This window comes from Gamsiella multidivaricata (genome assembly GCF_025024155.1).
Source record: "Gamsiella multidivaricata strain RSA 2152 chromosome Unknown BC939scaffold_109, whole genome shotgun sequence".
Classification (NCBI taxonomy): Eukaryota; Fungi; Mortierellomycota; class Mortierellomycetes; order Mortierellales; family Mortierellaceae; genus Gamsiella; species Gamsiella multidivaricata.
The window spans coordinates 61914-78289 of NW_026251817.1; the positions used below are offsets into that span (position 1 = coordinate 61914).

At 47.1% G+C, this 16376-nt stretch overlaps 4 protein-coding genes across 4 annotated transcripts; 3 read left to right on the top strand and 1 right to left on the bottom strand.

The window, feature by feature from the left end:
• Positions 1-5732: 5732 nt before the first annotated feature.
• On the top strand, positions 5733-7930 carry BC939DRAFT_507875 (uncharacterized protein; the record flags this gene model as incomplete). The annotated part of the gene is made up of 7 exons (XM_051560937.1): positions 5733-6074; positions 6169-6269; positions 6562-6631; positions 6718-6811; positions 7314-7411; positions 7502-7655; positions 7890-7930. The coding sequence occupies 7 exons, from the start codon at positions 5733-5735 to the stop codon at positions 7928-7930; spliced, it is 900 nt and encodes a 299-aa protein (XP_051406979.1).
• A 484-nt stretch (positions 7931-8414) lies between these two features.
• Positions 8415-9551, bottom strand: BC939DRAFT_22693 (uncharacterized protein). The gene is made up of 2 exons (XM_051550827.1): positions 9138-9551; positions 8415-9013 (listed from the first exon to the last, which is right to left on the bottom strand). The coding sequence occupies exons 1-2, from the start codon at positions 9431-9433 to the stop codon at positions 8638-8640; spliced, it is 672 nt and encodes a 223-aa protein (XP_051406980.1). The 5' UTR covers positions 9434-9551; the 3' UTR covers positions 8415-8637.
• Positions 9552-14144: 4593 nt separating this feature from the next.
• On the top strand, positions 14145-14638 carry BC939DRAFT_481633 (uncharacterized protein; the record flags this gene model as incomplete). The annotated part of the gene is made up of 2 exons (XM_051559043.1): positions 14145-14217; positions 14349-14638. The coding sequence occupies 2 exons, from the start codon at positions 14145-14147 to the stop codon at positions 14636-14638; spliced, it is 363 nt and encodes a 120-aa protein (XP_051406981.1).
• A 192-nt stretch (positions 14639-14830) lies between these two features.
• On the top strand, positions 14831-16372 carry BC939DRAFT_497057 (uncharacterized protein; the record flags this gene model as incomplete). Its single annotated transcript, XM_051559706.1, has 3 exons — positions 14831-15990; positions 16080-16123; positions 16260-16372. Exons 1-3 carry the CDS (start codon positions 15080-15082, stop codon positions 16370-16372), a joined length of 1068 nt encoding a protein of 355 aa, XP_051406982.1. The 5' UTR covers positions 14831-15079.
• Between the last annotated feature and the right edge of the window lie 4 nt (positions 16373-16376).

Consider the following 16376-nt stretch of genomic DNA (forward strand, 5'->3'; position numbering starts at 1 on the left):
ATATCTGTGCTTCGATCCGATGCACGCGAGCCTAGCCTGGGGTCAAAGTCCAATGGATTTAGTCGCTTCGCTGCTGAATGTATGTCCGTCAACAGAGGGACGTTGGTGCGCACAAAGACGGGGCCGGGTGGGACTGCACTGCAGATGATGGTGGCGAAGGGAGGATAGGATTATATGCCGAATACACAACAGCTAGCTGCAAGAAATAAAGAGGAGGAGAGGCGAGCTCGGATGACCGGGTCTTTGTCGAGTGACCAAATGGAGTAAGTCCTAAGGCGAGGACGTTTCAAAGTAATAAAACCAACAACGAATAGGAAGTAGCAGGTAAAATGAGCCAGAAGGTGTTCGAAATCCTGTGAGAATGTGGTGGTGCAGTCGAAGGAAGTGCACCACGGTGAGCGTGATGAAGATACGACGGAGAGGTGAGAGCTGAAGGATGGGGGGTAGAGGGAGCGTTTGAAGGAAACAGAACAGGAAAATGCGTTCAGCGAGGATGTGCATTGCTTGGGGTATTTATGCCACTATTTTTTTTCTCCGGTTTGAGCGATGTGAAAAAATGGAAAAGAGAGAGGGCAGGAATGGGATGCGGGGGTGCGGGAAAGGTGCATGCGCGGTTGCATTGCCAGTGCAAGCCGCAACCATAGACCACCAATTAGAAAAGTGAGAAAACAGAGCAGACTGTTGCCTTTCCCATTTCTGTTGACCAGAGAAGAACCCTTTCCTGCTGAGCGAATGCGCTATGGGATAAACAGCACGAACACACGGTCTGCTGTAGAAAAGGCAGAAGTGAGGGAGCAATTGAATGGGTTTTGTTGTGTAGTCTATGATACAAGCACAGAGTGTGGTGCGGTGCTTGGTCGCAATGCTGATTGTCTTTCTTTAGTTTGCTTTCCATTGGACGAACAGTATCCATCTATTAAACGCGAACTTTAAAAGGCGGGTGAGTCCGATTGAATAGAACGACAGAAAAGACACAAGAGATTGGCTTTGTGCTTCGTTCCGCTTTATTATGCTTTTGCGCTTTGCGCTTGTTTGTTGACGGCGGGCGAATGGGGAGGGATGGTGTGCGTGGACCCAGGCGGCAATTCTGTTTCCGTCCGCAGGTTAGTCAACAAAGTCGAGTCTTGCGGGCGGGCCACCCTCATGCCTGTCGTTCCTTGCGATGTATGAAAAAAAGATGGCTCAATGTGTGTTCTCGGGCCAGGTCATCAACGTGAACACAACAAACACCAGTGAAGCTCAAGACCCTGGCCAACTCCCACATAACGTCTTGAACTGCGACAGGCCAGGCGGGAGAGACCTCGCTGTTGCCTTTATCGGTCAACTCAATCGCTCTGCCATCGAGATTTTCACGCAGCAATGTACATCCCTCCTGTACTAAGAACGCTCTATTTTCTATCCAATTGACTCGCCTTTGACCTCCTTGAAATTGTTTACTTGAATCTTTATATAAGTGATTCGTTCTTTAAGTGCAAGGCATCAACGTCTGTCGCCATTCCTGACCACTTTGGTAGGGCAGCCATACCTGGATTGTTTGGTGGGTGCGACACGCTGCCGGCCCCATACTCATGATATGTCTCTGGACTCTTTTCAGCTTATCCTCCGTTACTCATACCAGTCTTACCCGCCCCGTACACGACCTGAGGACGCATTTTGCTTGTTTTAACAAATAGGATGTCCTGGTTCGATATTATCTCACTGTCGGACATCGCCTTCAAAATGTGCTTGCCTTGTAGACGATACCAAGATCCACTGCCACACAAGTACAAGCATGTTGCCTGAAACATATTTGCATTTGGCGCTGGTATCCATGTAGCCGTGTTTATACACCTCGATCCATGGCATTGCAGGGTCTAATTACTCTTTGTTGATGTTTGTATTTTCTCTGGTTTTTTTTTTATTTTTTTTTTATTTTGGGGTGCATGTGTATGTGCATGTAGGGATGTGGTGGTGCAACAGATCTCTATACGATATACCCACGGTTCAGTCTGAATGGCGATAGCGCTACAGTTGGGTGACTCGGTAGTTCCCGATGGTGCCACGCCAGGATCTTTCATGTAACAATCGATGTGCTTGCTCCAGAGTTGACCAACTGTCGTCGTGAAACAGGAGCTCCCTGTATACCCTATGACGCCGCAGCATGCTCGTCCAAGGTAACTACCTATTAGTGAAGAGAAGGGATTCCGGTGGTTTCTCCTCGGGCATTAGTTGGCTCAATTATTCGCGTCGTGAACATGGACTCGGGTAGAAGTGTACTAAAAAGCGCCAGCTATTCTGTACTGTGGTTTCGGCTCCCAACTGGTGCACCGTGTCTCTTCTATGGGGTGTATTACATTTCTCTCCTCTCCCCCCCCCCCCCCCCCCCCCCCCCTATCACGTAATCAATACACGGAGCAGATGTGGGAACCAGTGCGCGCCAAGAGCAGTACTATGTAAATTACTCTCGATCTGCACGCGCGGACATATGAAACGCGTACCAGCAGCTCTGGCGAGGACCAAAAAAAAAAAAAAAAAAGGCTACATGGGTAAATTACATACAGCGACGCGCCGTACTAAGAAAACGTATCTATGATCGGCGACCCGGGAAACCCCATGTGTATTTCCCAAACATCAAGATGAACAATACAGGTGCAACACGCTTTTCTGGAGGCATAGCAGTAAACAATCTCAATCAGATAAATTTCCGTCCACGTTGCTATCCTAGCCATATGTCTGCTCCATTGAAGACTTCTATTAGCTCATGAGCTGTAGTGGGTATCATTTTGAGCTTTGTTCTTTCGGGTAATCATCGTGCCAGTAGAGGCGCGTCGACGACGGAGAGCTCCATACCGCCGTGGCATAATCAGCCATTCCCCTCCGTATGTCATCTCAAGACATCCGAAACACATCAGCCTTGAGTAACGCAACATGTAGCGACAGATAACCTGCTCATTCCAATCTGCACTAACAGTCTACTCTACCACTAAGCATTGCTGTAGTGCAGTTGCTTGGATCCCAGTAAAAACTGTGTCCCTTGAACGTACCCGCGTTTCAAGCTTGCGCATACATGCTCTACCCTTAGCTCTTTCTGAAATCTGAACATGTCATAAAGGAAACCTACTTATTTACGATTCCAGTTCGCCATTACCATTCTCTATACAATACCCCTATTTGCCAAACGATTGAATCAACGACAACTCTGCATTGTTGTTTAGGAATATTTTTTTTTTGTTTATCTGCATCTATGCACTGTGTGCGTGTCTTCAAGGAGGTGCTGTATTTCTATATGGATACTTGGGTCTGGACTGCATGCGTGTAGGATAGTAATTTTTGTCGCAATATCATATTAAAGCATCAATCAGGGGTAGTTCGCATCGGCACCTCGATCTCGATGCGGTAACGAAAACTCGGTTAGTTGAGAGAGATCAGGATCAAATTTGATATTAGGTTCATTTTCATGCGGCACACTTGTACGAACAGCGAAACCTTCTAGTCTACCACGCGTCTAGGTGTTCCCAGTTCAGCATAAAGGAACGCGCTCTGTTTTATGACGCGCCTGTATTGAAAGAACTCGGCTTACAATAGAAGTATAGGCATTTTAGGATAGCAGTAAACTAGGAGACTTTTCGCTTCGCCGCGTTAATCTACCAGGACAAACCGCAGTAGTCAAGTAGCTGAGTAGTCACTTTGCGTCTAATTGAAATACTGCAATCATGCACAGGCCTTGAAGGCATCACAGCATGCCCTCTCTGTGGAATCTGGAGGTGGGCTGGGTATCTCGCTTTCACGCGCTTACTTGCTTACTCCGAATGCCCCGGATGAGGCGCGAGACCCTATTCTATTTGTCTTATTTTTATTTTTGTCCGCCTCTGTACAAAAATCTGCCTCACCTATATCGTTGCTAATGCAGAGCAAAAAAAAAAAGAAAACTACCAGTTAAATATGCAACAGGTACATGTGTCAATCGTACTTGGACAGCAAAAAAATTCTGATCTTAGATTTGTATTATCCCGCTGTACCTATTTGTTGCTATTGCGACGGTTTTTGTACAGATCTCTTGTTATTGTTATTGTTATTGTTGTTATTGAAGGGACGCATGCAGGTTTGTTGAGAGTCAAAGGCAGAAAAGGGTAGTGGCAGAATTATGCACCTGGATGGATGAAATAGCAGAAGTTATAGGCTCGGACCATTTTATAAACTAATAAATAGGAATAACATCAACCATTTTCCTGGTGCCGCGAGTGAGCCGTTGCACTATATTGACTACGTACAAGTACCCTGCGCGTGGTGCAGACGGGAACCGCCTTATAAGGTACCGTCTGCCCTGAAAATAAAGACCCTCTCTTGTCTTGATTTTCTTGGAAATATCGCAACCATCTCTCGCGCTCAACATTAAAAAGGCATTGTTTAACGGCACCTGATGAAAACCCTACTACTCTACAGGAAGTCAGGTCGCCGTGACCATGACTATGATCACGACCATGAAAAAAAAAAAAAAAAAAAAAAGACCATGGACATCTGTCGCCTGTTCAAGAGATGCAACATAGTATCTTATTACATAAAGGAGTTTGCGTTATAGTTTACAGCCCAGCTTCCGTTTGAAGGTCCTATTTAATGCCACTTTTATATAACCTTCGATCGGATAAAACTAGGTGCCAACTTTGCATTTTCACCCCGTCCTTTCTCAGGTATTACAAGGAGTAGTGTGGCAGTCTTGGGACATGTATGCATTTGTTCGAACCAAGTTTCTTTGAAATCTATTTGCCTTCCTGCTACTACCGATGGAAGGAGTCCGTCGGACAAAACTTTCTTTAATTATTTCTTGCATGTCGGCTATGTTAACGGCGCTCTCTTTCTTTCGTTATCTTTGTTTTTTTTTTATTCCCTTTGTTTATCGCTTTGTACTGTCTGTCGGGATGGAAGCCGTGGCTCGTCAGTTGCAACAGATCATTGATGAAACTCCTTTTCAGTTTGTTCTGTAGAGAAAGAGAAGAGCTGGGTTTAGTGCTCTTCTACAAAGCCTTTTTTTTTTTTTTTTTGCATGAATGCTTACTGTGTATAGACCGTATGCCTTTTGGATGCGTCGCCAACAGACTCGCTCTCGGCCAGGGCGAATCGCATTGCTTGGCTGACTTCTAACCAATGGGTACTGCCGACAATCATTCCGAGAACATTTGGAATCGCAGAAAAGATCTGGAAATATGAGTTTTATTAAAGATCCTTCCTTTTCCCACCGGGATTCGTTTGCTCGCCTTCTGATGCATCACACTCCAATGCCCGGCAGCGCCCAGACAATTGTCCTCCACGTTTTGTTACTGTGTCCTGCACATAAATTAAAGGGGTAGCAGGGGGTTAGCGCTCGAACCAAAAAAGAAGGACGCCGGCGGGATGGGAAGCTGGGGGTAGGAATTGCTTATCATTTTTGTTCTTAACCAGGATTGCGGATAAAGCATACATGTTTGTACCGTGCGAGTGCAGGCTACAATAGCCTGAACGACTCCGTCTGTGGTAGCCCCTACAGCTGCAAGCTTCAAAAACATATTTATCCATTTCTGGTCGAACAACAGCACTACATGCCAATTCTTTTGGATAATGAGCAACAGCGCGCACGTCAGTGGCGAGGGAAATCATAAGGGGCATAAGTTATGGGCAAACGAGCTGCGTGTACAAAATGGCATGAGACAGCCGCAGTTTCTTTACATCAACTTCGCCATTCACATACAAGCACTAAGGAACCCGGGATCAGATTCAACATGGACCAACAACAAATCAGTGATCTGGCCCAGCAGCTGGCTAGCCAGTTTGCAGCAATGCGTCCGCAGCGGAATCAGCAAGCCTCCACGGCAACCACCAATCCTGCGGTGAACAGCGGCCAACCAAAGACGCCTTCAGAAGCCGATATCGCGCAATTGGCCAATCGACTTGGGAGTCTATTGCATCAGGAAGCAGGGATATCATCATCAGTCGCTACCCAAGAAGCTGCTGCTGACCCTTTCGCATCCGTCTCTGACCCCTCCATTTATGAAAAGGAATTTGTTGATAAATTCCTGCGTGTCAATACGGCTGTCTTGGCATACGAGGATCGGCAGCTTCTAGTAAGAAAAGTAGCACATTCAGGAAAAACGGACTACTGGCGACAATGGAAATCTGAATGGATTGCTGGTGCTAACCATCGATATAATGGTATAGGACCAGGCCTACGAGCAAATCCCCGTCGATAAATTTTACGAAGACATAGAGGTCATGGCCAAAGAACATCCGGACGATAGCACGGACGACATTGTCATAAGGTAAAGGAAAGTGCAATTTGCCGGCATGGAAATTCGAGATTGGATCTAATGACTTGAGCCTCACCTTGTCAGCTCGTTGGTTTATGTGAGACGTACCCGGTATTGTTTCCCTGCCAAGGAGAGGTCTTCCTTTCAAAATATCTATGGGTTGTTGCAGCCAATGAGATCAATCGGGCCTCCATCCACCTTCATTTGATACGCAGGAAATAACCCCGACATGAAAAGTACAACACTAGTAGACATTAACGAAGCTCGCCCCTTGCTCTTGGCCCATTCAACTAATTACCGCTAGGCGGCTCTTGCATTGGTTCAAGAACGATTACTTCGTGTGGGTGAACGAGCCGCCATGTGTCAGCTGCCAGGTACGGCACGCGCTGAATGACTCAATAAGAACCTACTGGAAAACACACATATTTATTTTGATTGGTTTTATCTGATCGTGTTCAAGGGCAAGACAGTGTTTGCAGGAGGTATTGCACCAACGGACCAAGAGAGGCAGGATGGAGCAGGATTTGTGGAGACCTACAGATGCACCCAGTCATGTACAGCAATAACTCGCTTTCCTCGATATGGAGGCGTATCCAGAATCCTATTCAGAACGCGTCGTGGTCGGTGTGGTGAGTGGGCCAATGTAAGATGCTGTCGGAACGTGAGCCAATTTCATGCAACGGGACGTCTCTTCTTGTTTCGATACTGAATGGCCATCCATGACTCTTTCCCCTACCTCCTTCTTCCTTGAAACTAGTGCTTTACGCTGTTCTGTCGCGCACTAGGCTTCAAAGCGCGATATGTACATGACACGACAGACCATGTCTGGACCGAAGTTTGGAGCGAACACAAACAACGATGGATCCATTGTGATGCATGTGAAGCTGCATATGACCAACCGTTGCTTTACACCACCGGCTGGGGCAAGTCATTGAGCTACTGCGTCGCGTTCTCAGGCAAGTGTTGAATGAAATGATAGACAAATGGGTGTAGTCTAGACCTGGTTATCATATCGGGGTTCTCATCAAGCGCTGTGTTTCTTTTTTACTCATGCAGCTGAGGAAGTTGTTGATGTGACAAGACGTTATACAGTCGAATACGACGAAGTTGTAGTGCAAAGACGAAGATCAATCCGAGAACCCGTTTTGGCCAGGGTAAAAAAGCTGGGAATGCTTTAGCCTTGCATCCTTTCTCGTGTATTCAAACTCGTTAGCGCATCAAACAATCTCTAATCAAACCTTTAGTTTTTACATCGACTGTCCGAGTCAAACTTGGGACGATTAGGCCTGGATCAAACAGAAATCCAAGCTATCAAACAAAGACAAGTGCTGGAGATGGATGAGCTCTTAGGGAAGACCGGCGACAATCGGTCCATCGAAACAAAGGATCGAGAAAGCGGTATGTTGTCATGACATTCCTCTCGATATTTCTATGATACACTTATGGGTTGCTGTCTTCAATTTGCAAGAAGGAGCAAATACGTACGCGGTGTTGTCTTCTTATCGATTCCACTCAAATAATCGTTCCTTCGACGTCTTGCCTCTTACCTTTTCCTCCTCTTTTTCTCTGCGCATTGTCATGAAACTGACGTATACTGAACTTGCACTATCCTCCATTCTCAACCTCTACTAGGTTCGGACGAATGGGCCAGGGCCCGGGGCGAGAGGCGTTAGAGATCACATTGTTTACAAGTGGCAGTTATGGAATTGCTTTCTTTCGATGTCTACAGAACAAGACGCGCATTCTACAGCTGTCCAACTACTGAGCAACGTAGAGAGTGTAGAGCTATCTATTCATATTCTTATATCCTTATATTTTCTTCTTGTCGAGCTTTGGTACGAAAAACACAGAACTGAAGAGCGCATTCGTCCAAACATGTATATTATTTTGACGAATATTGACCGAGTTGAAGAAGGTACTCTCCGAGAAGTTTAAGGTGGGTCAAAGGCTGATGGTCGTTGTCATATAGCATATAAAGAAAAACCAATGTCTGGTGCTTCTTGATATGAAGTCTGACATATTTATTATTTTACAGGACTCACGTATCATAATAACATAAAAGTCGATAAGCAAAGAGCTCATACTCTATACCCGACAGCAATCCCTTCGTGACATCAAGTCATATTCTATGTAGGGAACTGAAGCCGATTATGGTCGAACTTTTGAATATGGCTCTGGCATGAACACTCGTTTATGGTTGGAGCACTCAATAGAATATGGCTATAACTGATTTTATGGCTCAGGAGAATCTGCATCAAGGTCAGATGGGTAGGAAAGGGTGCGCAATAAAAGGATGTTCGTGCATTTGAGGAATGCGAAAATCTCGAAGTGCTCATTTCAGGCTTCAGGTAATCTTCATTATCATATGTGGCACCACCACTTAGCACCTAGCGCGACGGTTTCTGGAGTTCCGGATGACGGATCCTGCCATGAGGCCCACCACTGCTCCCTTGGCTAAGCTTGCCCCTTCCCGATTGGACCTACCACCAGCCACCGTAGCGTTGCTAACATTGCTAGTCTGCTGACTCATCTGCGGACTCATCTGCGGACTCATCTGAGGAAGTCCACCTCCAGCACCAGCGCCGTACAGGCGGTTGTAGGCTGCCAGGTTTTGCTCATAGACAACCATTTGTTGTCGAAAATTGGCAGAATCATTGGCAGCAGCCGCAGCTCCATTAGGATGCTCCCATTGCCGCATACCAGTAAATCTATTGACATAGAAAAGGTGTTTGCTTAGAGGATCGTACTGACAGACCCTGGAGCACAGTCGTTTATGAGAATTCAATGATTGTACGGTGTGAGATTAAAAGGTGCTTTAGTTATGAAGAACATGCTGCGCAGAGGTTCTCATCTTTGACGTGGGACATTCATAGGCTTTACCATTCTTTGGGGAGATCGTAGGATAGAGGCGCGGGCATAACTGGTGGGGGAGGGGCGCTTTGGAGGTATATAATGCTCCCTTGGGGAGGAGGAATGCTTTGGGAATGGATCATAGTGCTGCTGGAAGATGCAGGTTTGCTTGAACAAGATCCCATCTCGCGATGGCGTATATATATATCGTTTTTTTGTAAGAAGTGAATAGTTGCCTTTTTTTTACGCGAACCTTTAAATAAGGAAAGTGTATAGTAGCCGCGGGCCAGGCTTGCCCTATTTTGCGTCTCCAACCAGCACTCCATTTGACGGTGATTGGGTGCTTGGGCCGCGTGAAACACCCTAGATCCTGGGTGAGACTCACCAACCCACGAGGTGCATGAATTTGGGTTTCGACAATCCGGCTCCAATGACCGGCTAAGGGTATCCGGCGTCTAACGGCATGGTTTTGTTAGAAAACGCGAGAATGCAAAGCGCCTGTGCTATACCTGGAGTTCCCACCGCGAGATTGTAGCACTATTAGGGGTCTCAAGATCATAATATGATTAAGGATTTAGAGATTGTTAGAACGCGCGTGTCTAACCTGCACGGACCACCTACCACATCGAGAACAAAAAGCGCGACAATGATTGGCTGCAGACGACAGTGCATAGCTTTTCGAGGAGTGAACTTAATCGAGGCCAACAAATTCGGCGCCCTGCACCAGCGTAGTGCTACAGACCCTGCCGCCCCATCCTCGATGCTTGATGAAATCCACATTAACGTAGCCACATGGGCTAATTCATTTCTTATGGTACAGGAAAGGATAACAGCTCGCCATCTACGATCATTAGAATTAGAGCATTGTTGCTCCTGACGGATTGCTAGGGCTAAGGGTGAGCTGTTGCGTGCTGTTGTGAAGAACGTGTTCAATTTTTATTTTAGTATAGGCTGCGCTGCCGGAACCTCCATGCGCATAATTCGAATCCCTTCATTTTTACAAAGGCGCAGTACTCGACCCCAGCAATGCGTTCATCTCATCCACAGGTCGACAAACTTATAAGACACGCATGACAAAATATAAATAGTAAAGACGATAAGAATGTTGTTTTGTTCTCGAACTGAAGATGTTCTCTTCCCATTGGTGCACCGGCGGTTTCTTTCTACCAACTGATAGTGGTAGGCTGTCATGCGGCGCGTGTCATCTCTTACACTAGTCAACAGCGCTTTGTACCTGAAAGAGTGTGCTGTCTTTTTGTTGAGCGCCAACATTGACCAAAAAACCAAGTTGTTCCACGCGATACATGCAAGACCTTTGCTGCAACCTTTTTTTTTTTATTCCGAAAGAATATTCCTTCAAACTTTACTACGCACGATCTTTGGATTGTCAATGCCAACACGGGAATTTCTTCCCACTCTCCTTTTCCCTCATAAAATGATACATGAAAGTGCGCTTCCTTATCATGGAACATTGGATGCACCTTCATGTTCCCTTGTGTGAACAGCGAGGGCATAGGAGGAACCTAGCTAAAGCATACTGCGATCTTTGGACATCAATCTTTGCAAAGGGGCGTCCGCCCAGAACGCGTTTCGACTTGCGGTACGTCTCCCCCGTGCTCTTCAGCAGAACATAGGTCGGTACTCCTTGATCAGCTATCAAAAACGAAGAAAAAAAAAAGCACGGGAAGTTGAATTCGCTGTGCGCACTAAAATGAGGAATATTTTTGTGCAGCTGCTTACGTCTCGCTTGCAGCAAGCCAACGTGAAAATATTATCTTAAGCTACCATGTGTTGTCTAGAGCGCTAACATACGGAAACTGTGGCTGTTCAAAAAAAGACACAGGATCATTAAACGTCCGAGGTAAGAGGCCGTTTTGTGAACTACAAACCTTCATGTTACCGTTCATCCACAAAGTTCAAACCTTCTCATAAGCGGTAGCGGCTGGTTGAAATGGGAGAATTTGCTTTTTTTTTTTGTGTCCGTGGTAGTCTAGAGTGGACTACATACCCGGAGAGTGTGCGGCGGTGTGATACGAATCGGTCGGAGCTGGTGTAGATAGTTTCCATGTATCCTTTAGAAGTAAGGCTGAATACCATCAGTTTGCAATGTCGAGCAACTGCCTGCAGAAATATCGCTCCGGAGAAACCAAAGGCCAGAAACAGAATGTTCGACATCTATTTAAGTGAACCAACTTTAATTCAACTAGCACGCGTCTCCCTTAAACTAGCACAGAGCAGTGAAGCACAATTCCTTCTCAAGGTAGACTATAGCTGCAGCCCACTGTCGGGATCTGTCTATGGTTGCCAATTTGCTATGCGACTTCACAACATTTGTCTATTCATTCTGTGGAACGGTGTAGTCTACCAAGGTTTCCCGTCCAATGACATGCATACGAGGATCGTTAGGAAAGATCACATCAAAGTTCCAGGCCATTGAGGATAGGGATGCAGGCAGCGGCACCATTGCTTTTGTGCCTGTATAACTACACAACGGGAAGGAGGATTTCTCGTATAATCCGATCTTTGACTCGGATATGCCATGCGATCGAGCAAGGGATTGCACTTAAGGAATGACTATGCAGCCGAAAACGACGCCAAATGCTTGAGCCATTGCCTCGCCAAATCTGCTGCGTCACTCACTCTGCGTCGCGCTTTTCCCTTTTGCCTTCCGAGTCTGAATATATACTTCTGCACTCGTTAAGCTGTTGATGTTGCTGTTGCTGACGAAAATATATTCAAGCAAGAAAGAAAAAAGCATGGAAAGCCCCTCGCCTGGTCGTTTTGTACCATCTCTCTTGGTGCTTTGTTGCGTAATATATATATTGAACAGAGGCCACAAATAGTAGACTATGTAGGCTGGAAACTTTGTAGCTAGGTCCCTGTTAGGCTAGTTGGGGACGGAACGAGAATGCGAGGAAGGTAAATAAAAACATGTCAGTTCTTTGGATGTGGGCCATTTTTTGTTGGACTTTTCTAGATCTCTAAAACATGGCTGTTGTCCAGTCGGACCTTATTCTGTAATCAGATGTCTCGATGTCTCTCGCTGCGCTTTACAGATGATTTTGCGAGAGATAAATCAAGTACCCGGGCCATAGCTCGGTCAAATAACAGGAGATGAGAAGCGAAAGCGCTATCTGAACGAACAATGTTTTATTTACAGTTCGCAGTATCTCTTGTTGGCCACAGACTGGGAAAAATACCGTCTAAGGAACGAGAGGAAGGGCCGAGCGATTTCTCATGCCAAACGTATACATTTGAAAAGTTGGAAACACAATCGATGATTACGTCCAAAGGATTTATGGCCTGTCAAAATATCGAATTTTTTTGGCCTTTGTACTCCAGATTTCCCACTCGTAGCACCGCCTGGGCTCGAGGTGCTTATCTCTTGTGCGAAGAGGCTACTGTGGTGTACATTTAAAGCGGATTATAATATGGACAATTCCCATGAACGGGTGCTGCTGCAGGGTAAAGAGCCGATTCTTGGTCTATATCATGCTTTGGATGTGCCATTCGGGGGTTCAGAGAGCGAGGGGGAACACTGCCTCCTGTTTTTCCTATCGCAGACGACATCGTTGAGTATTTTGCACTTTGCTGAATGGGAATGACATTTGTCACGACTTGCGACATGTGGTGCGCTAAGCCAGATATTTGTTCGTGTTTGCGACCAATCCTATTTTCGGATGGATGGCGAATGGACGTATCGCGTGGACATCTATTATGCCGTCAAAGATGACGCAGTCGAGACTACTATCGAGGCTGTGCGGCCTTTCAATCATCGGCACTGAGGGAGTGCTTACAATCGACGCCAAAAGGAAGGCCCTGAGACCGACCGCAGAGTGTGGGCCCGTATGGTTCCCCAGGATGCGATGCCTCGCTGCCATGGATGTTGGTCCATCCTCGGCTTCCTTAGTCCATTTCCTAATGCGGCGCGTATTGCGGTAAATCCTTTACAAACAAATTACCCCAGTAAGACGAAGAATGATGGTCTTGTGTATGTAAGAGGTAAATCATTGTAGGTATGGAGAATACATGTTTACGTCCTGACCTTCCTGTCTCTTGGCGAGTATACCAGCAAAGGCCAGAAAAAGGAAGGGGGGAGGGTCGCATGAAGTATTGCTATGGTGAGCGCATGTGTTTGCTTATAGAGCGTCTGAAGGACAGTGGTGGTGCCCCTTGACTGCGAAGGAGAGGCAGCCAGATTATCGCACGCATAGGGATGCGTCAGCATATACGGCTCTAGGGCATTAAGTGCATGTATTCTTGTCCATCGGAGCAGACGGGGTCAGAATTGTCGGGACTAGGGTGTCGATTGCTTGGTTCGTGCGCACGATCAGACAAGACCCGAGAAGGTTTACGCGTGGGTAAATTCACCCTCACATACTCACATGTGAGGTGGGCTAGACCATGACACGTGTAATCCTCACCTTGTTAAATATTTAATGGAGGGGTGCGATGGTTGGGTGCGTGTGTATGTGCACATTGTGGAGAAAATTAAGAGAGGAAGGAATGTGCTGACAGGGGACGAAGAGACTGCCTGCGTGTGGCGGCAGGACCGAGAGAGACCATCGGAAGCGACCAAGTCCATATCATGATCAACAACATCCACAGGGGCCTCCGTATCACATGCATTATTATTATCATTATTATTATTATTATCTTTATCATATTACTATTATTTTATGAGCATAAACATGGAAGGAAAAAAAAATAAAAAAAAAAAGAATGGGGAGCACTAATTGCCCCTGGACGTATTTTCGGTGGTGTAGAGTGTCTACAACAACAGAAAGCAAGAGTGCGTGCATGCATTTGAGGATGTGGAAGTGAGAGAGCACCACGCGCTTCGCTCTCGACACATCGCATCGACACCGTACCAGGGTGTGTCTGTGTGTAGGTGGTTTATTTGGGTTCGTAATGAAATTTGTAAAGGTGTGTGCATGTGTGTTGCACATGTGGTGCATGTGGTGCATGCGATGAGGCGATGGATGGGGGCACCAGAAGGGATTCCAGATTATAAAGACGGGCTCTCGCACAGTAAAAATGCCCCGGTCGCTGCATTCCACGCAAGCAAAGGACACCCCCGAGGCCGAAGACGGCCAGGAAGGCCTTCGTGGTCCACGCGTGCTTATTGGCTGCTGCTGCTTTCAGGTGGGGGGGATCCTTCACTTCATTTGATTTCATTTCATTTCCCGGTGTTACTTTGGCGCATCCCCCCACACCTCCGCATCCACAGTCCCGCCATAGACACGTTGGCAGCCCCTCTCGATGGACCCAACACTCCTCATGATTGCTTCGTCTTTGGCGCACCCTTCGATTTTTTGTATTTCCTTGTGAGCCATCGTCAATCATCATCATCGTCACTCATCATCATCTCCATTATCATCCCCATTATCGTCTCCATCATCATCGATGCCTCGACTGACAAGGCTGACTATGCTTGCTTGCATCTCTGTCATCACTTCCAATCGAACAAGTGGCTCCGCTCACCCACTAGATCCCATTTCTTGGGCATGCCGGATGGCTCTCAATCATGAGCACGGATGTGTGCGTGGTGGCATGTGTAATATATGTTTTATAACGTGCATCGATGTGTATGTGCGTATGTGAGCGTCTGCGTGTGGACATGGCACATAGCCGATCGGGATCCCATGCGCTTATCGCTTGGCTGTCTTGGCTGCGATGGTGATGGTGATGACAGGGGGCGACGGGGGGAGACAGGTTGGGAACAGGAGCACCAGAGCACATGCTTGATCCTGTGTTGAAGATATAAAGCGTGGACGTGCACCCGTCTTAATGTGGCACTTGCTTTCCTATCCTTCCCTCACCTCCCTCACCCCTGGCTTCCTGTCACCTCCTTACCCCCTCTTTTCTTCATCCGTGTCTAGCTCTCCATCGAGTCCTCCTTGATACTCCCAGCATCCCGCGATATCTCCGTCACCAGCGATCCAGTCTGCCATTGCACCAGCCACACCGTCATGCCACTGTCCTCATTCGAACGCAACTCGTCTTACTCTCCACTCCAGCACATGTCCGGCCCCGAGTCTCCAGAACCGTATGTGACACAACATCAGCAGCGCAATGATCAGTACTCGGTCTCGCCACCTCCAGTCTCTCAGCATTACCCAAGACCCCATCCACAGGACAATGCTGAATACAACCCAACATCCCCTGCCCCACAACGGCGGCCATCTTATCCAGTATACCACGGGGCTTCACGTCATGATCCCTATGAACAAGCCTCGCACACTGTGGACACCCTGCCAGATGTCTATGGGCACCACAGGAGTCAGTCATACCACGGCCCCACCCCTGATATTCGACATGTATCTCAACCATCATCATCCGACACATTCCCTGCGTACTATGCTCATCAGCGTTTCCCAGATCCAAACTCCCACCATGAGCAGATGTCAAGGAACCGTCAGCAGTTGCCGCCGTCTCGAAGATCGTTCGCAGAGGAGACTTCGCATTATGGTCAAGAAATACCACACACGTTCCAGGGCAGGCAGCGAAGCCAGAGCAGTGTAGGACCAATTTCAACATTCCATTATCAAGACTCTTCTTCAGGATCAATTTTGCCGCCCTCACGGTCCTCACAATCGCCACACTCTCTAAGCTCACCGCCTCCACAGCCTCACTCGCGATCACCCCAGACCCCGCCGCTGACACCTTCGCCGAGAGAGTACAGTGGCCGGGCGCAGAACCATCAACCTCACCAATACCCCTCTCGTCCAACAAGATCGACTAGCGGCAGAGTGGTGCACAAGACTTCTACACGTGAATCGACCGTGGCACCGAACCGAAGAATGGCCCATATTCTCTCTGAACAGAAGCGGCGAGAAAAGATCAACGGCGGTTTTGATGAACTCAAGAGTGTCATCCCCGAGTATGTCATACAAACTGATCCATACCCAAGTCGTGCTCCATGCTGGCCTTCTATAAACTGACATGGTATCTTTACATCCACCCAAATAGCTGTGCACAGAACACGGATTCAAAAGCAACTATTCTGCGAAAAGGTACGTGCCATATATACATGCTGCTCCAGAAATGAACCTGTTGCCCTCAATTGCAAGCAACCTTGACTTATCTTCTTTCTTGTTCTCACTCGTTTACATTTTTTTTTTTTTTTTTTTTTTTTTTTTACATCGCCAGCCGTGTCATACATTCTAATGCTTGAAGACGAACTGCGAAAGTACACCGGCACATACGATCAACCTATCGGCCACCCGGAGCCCTTACATAGCGACCATGGACACGAGCAATAATAAA

Excerpts from the sequence above, each read along its gene's own strand:
- BC939DRAFT_22693 (XM_051550827.1), bottom strand. The coding sequence starts at position 9,433 with ATGGAGTGCTGGTTGGAGACGCAAAATAGGGCAAGCCTGGCCCGCGGC. Across the intron at positions 9,014-9,137 it reads TACGATCTCCCCAAAGAATG|GGTCTGTCAGTACGATCCTC; the intron begins GTAAAGCCTATG and ends ACTGTGCTCCAG.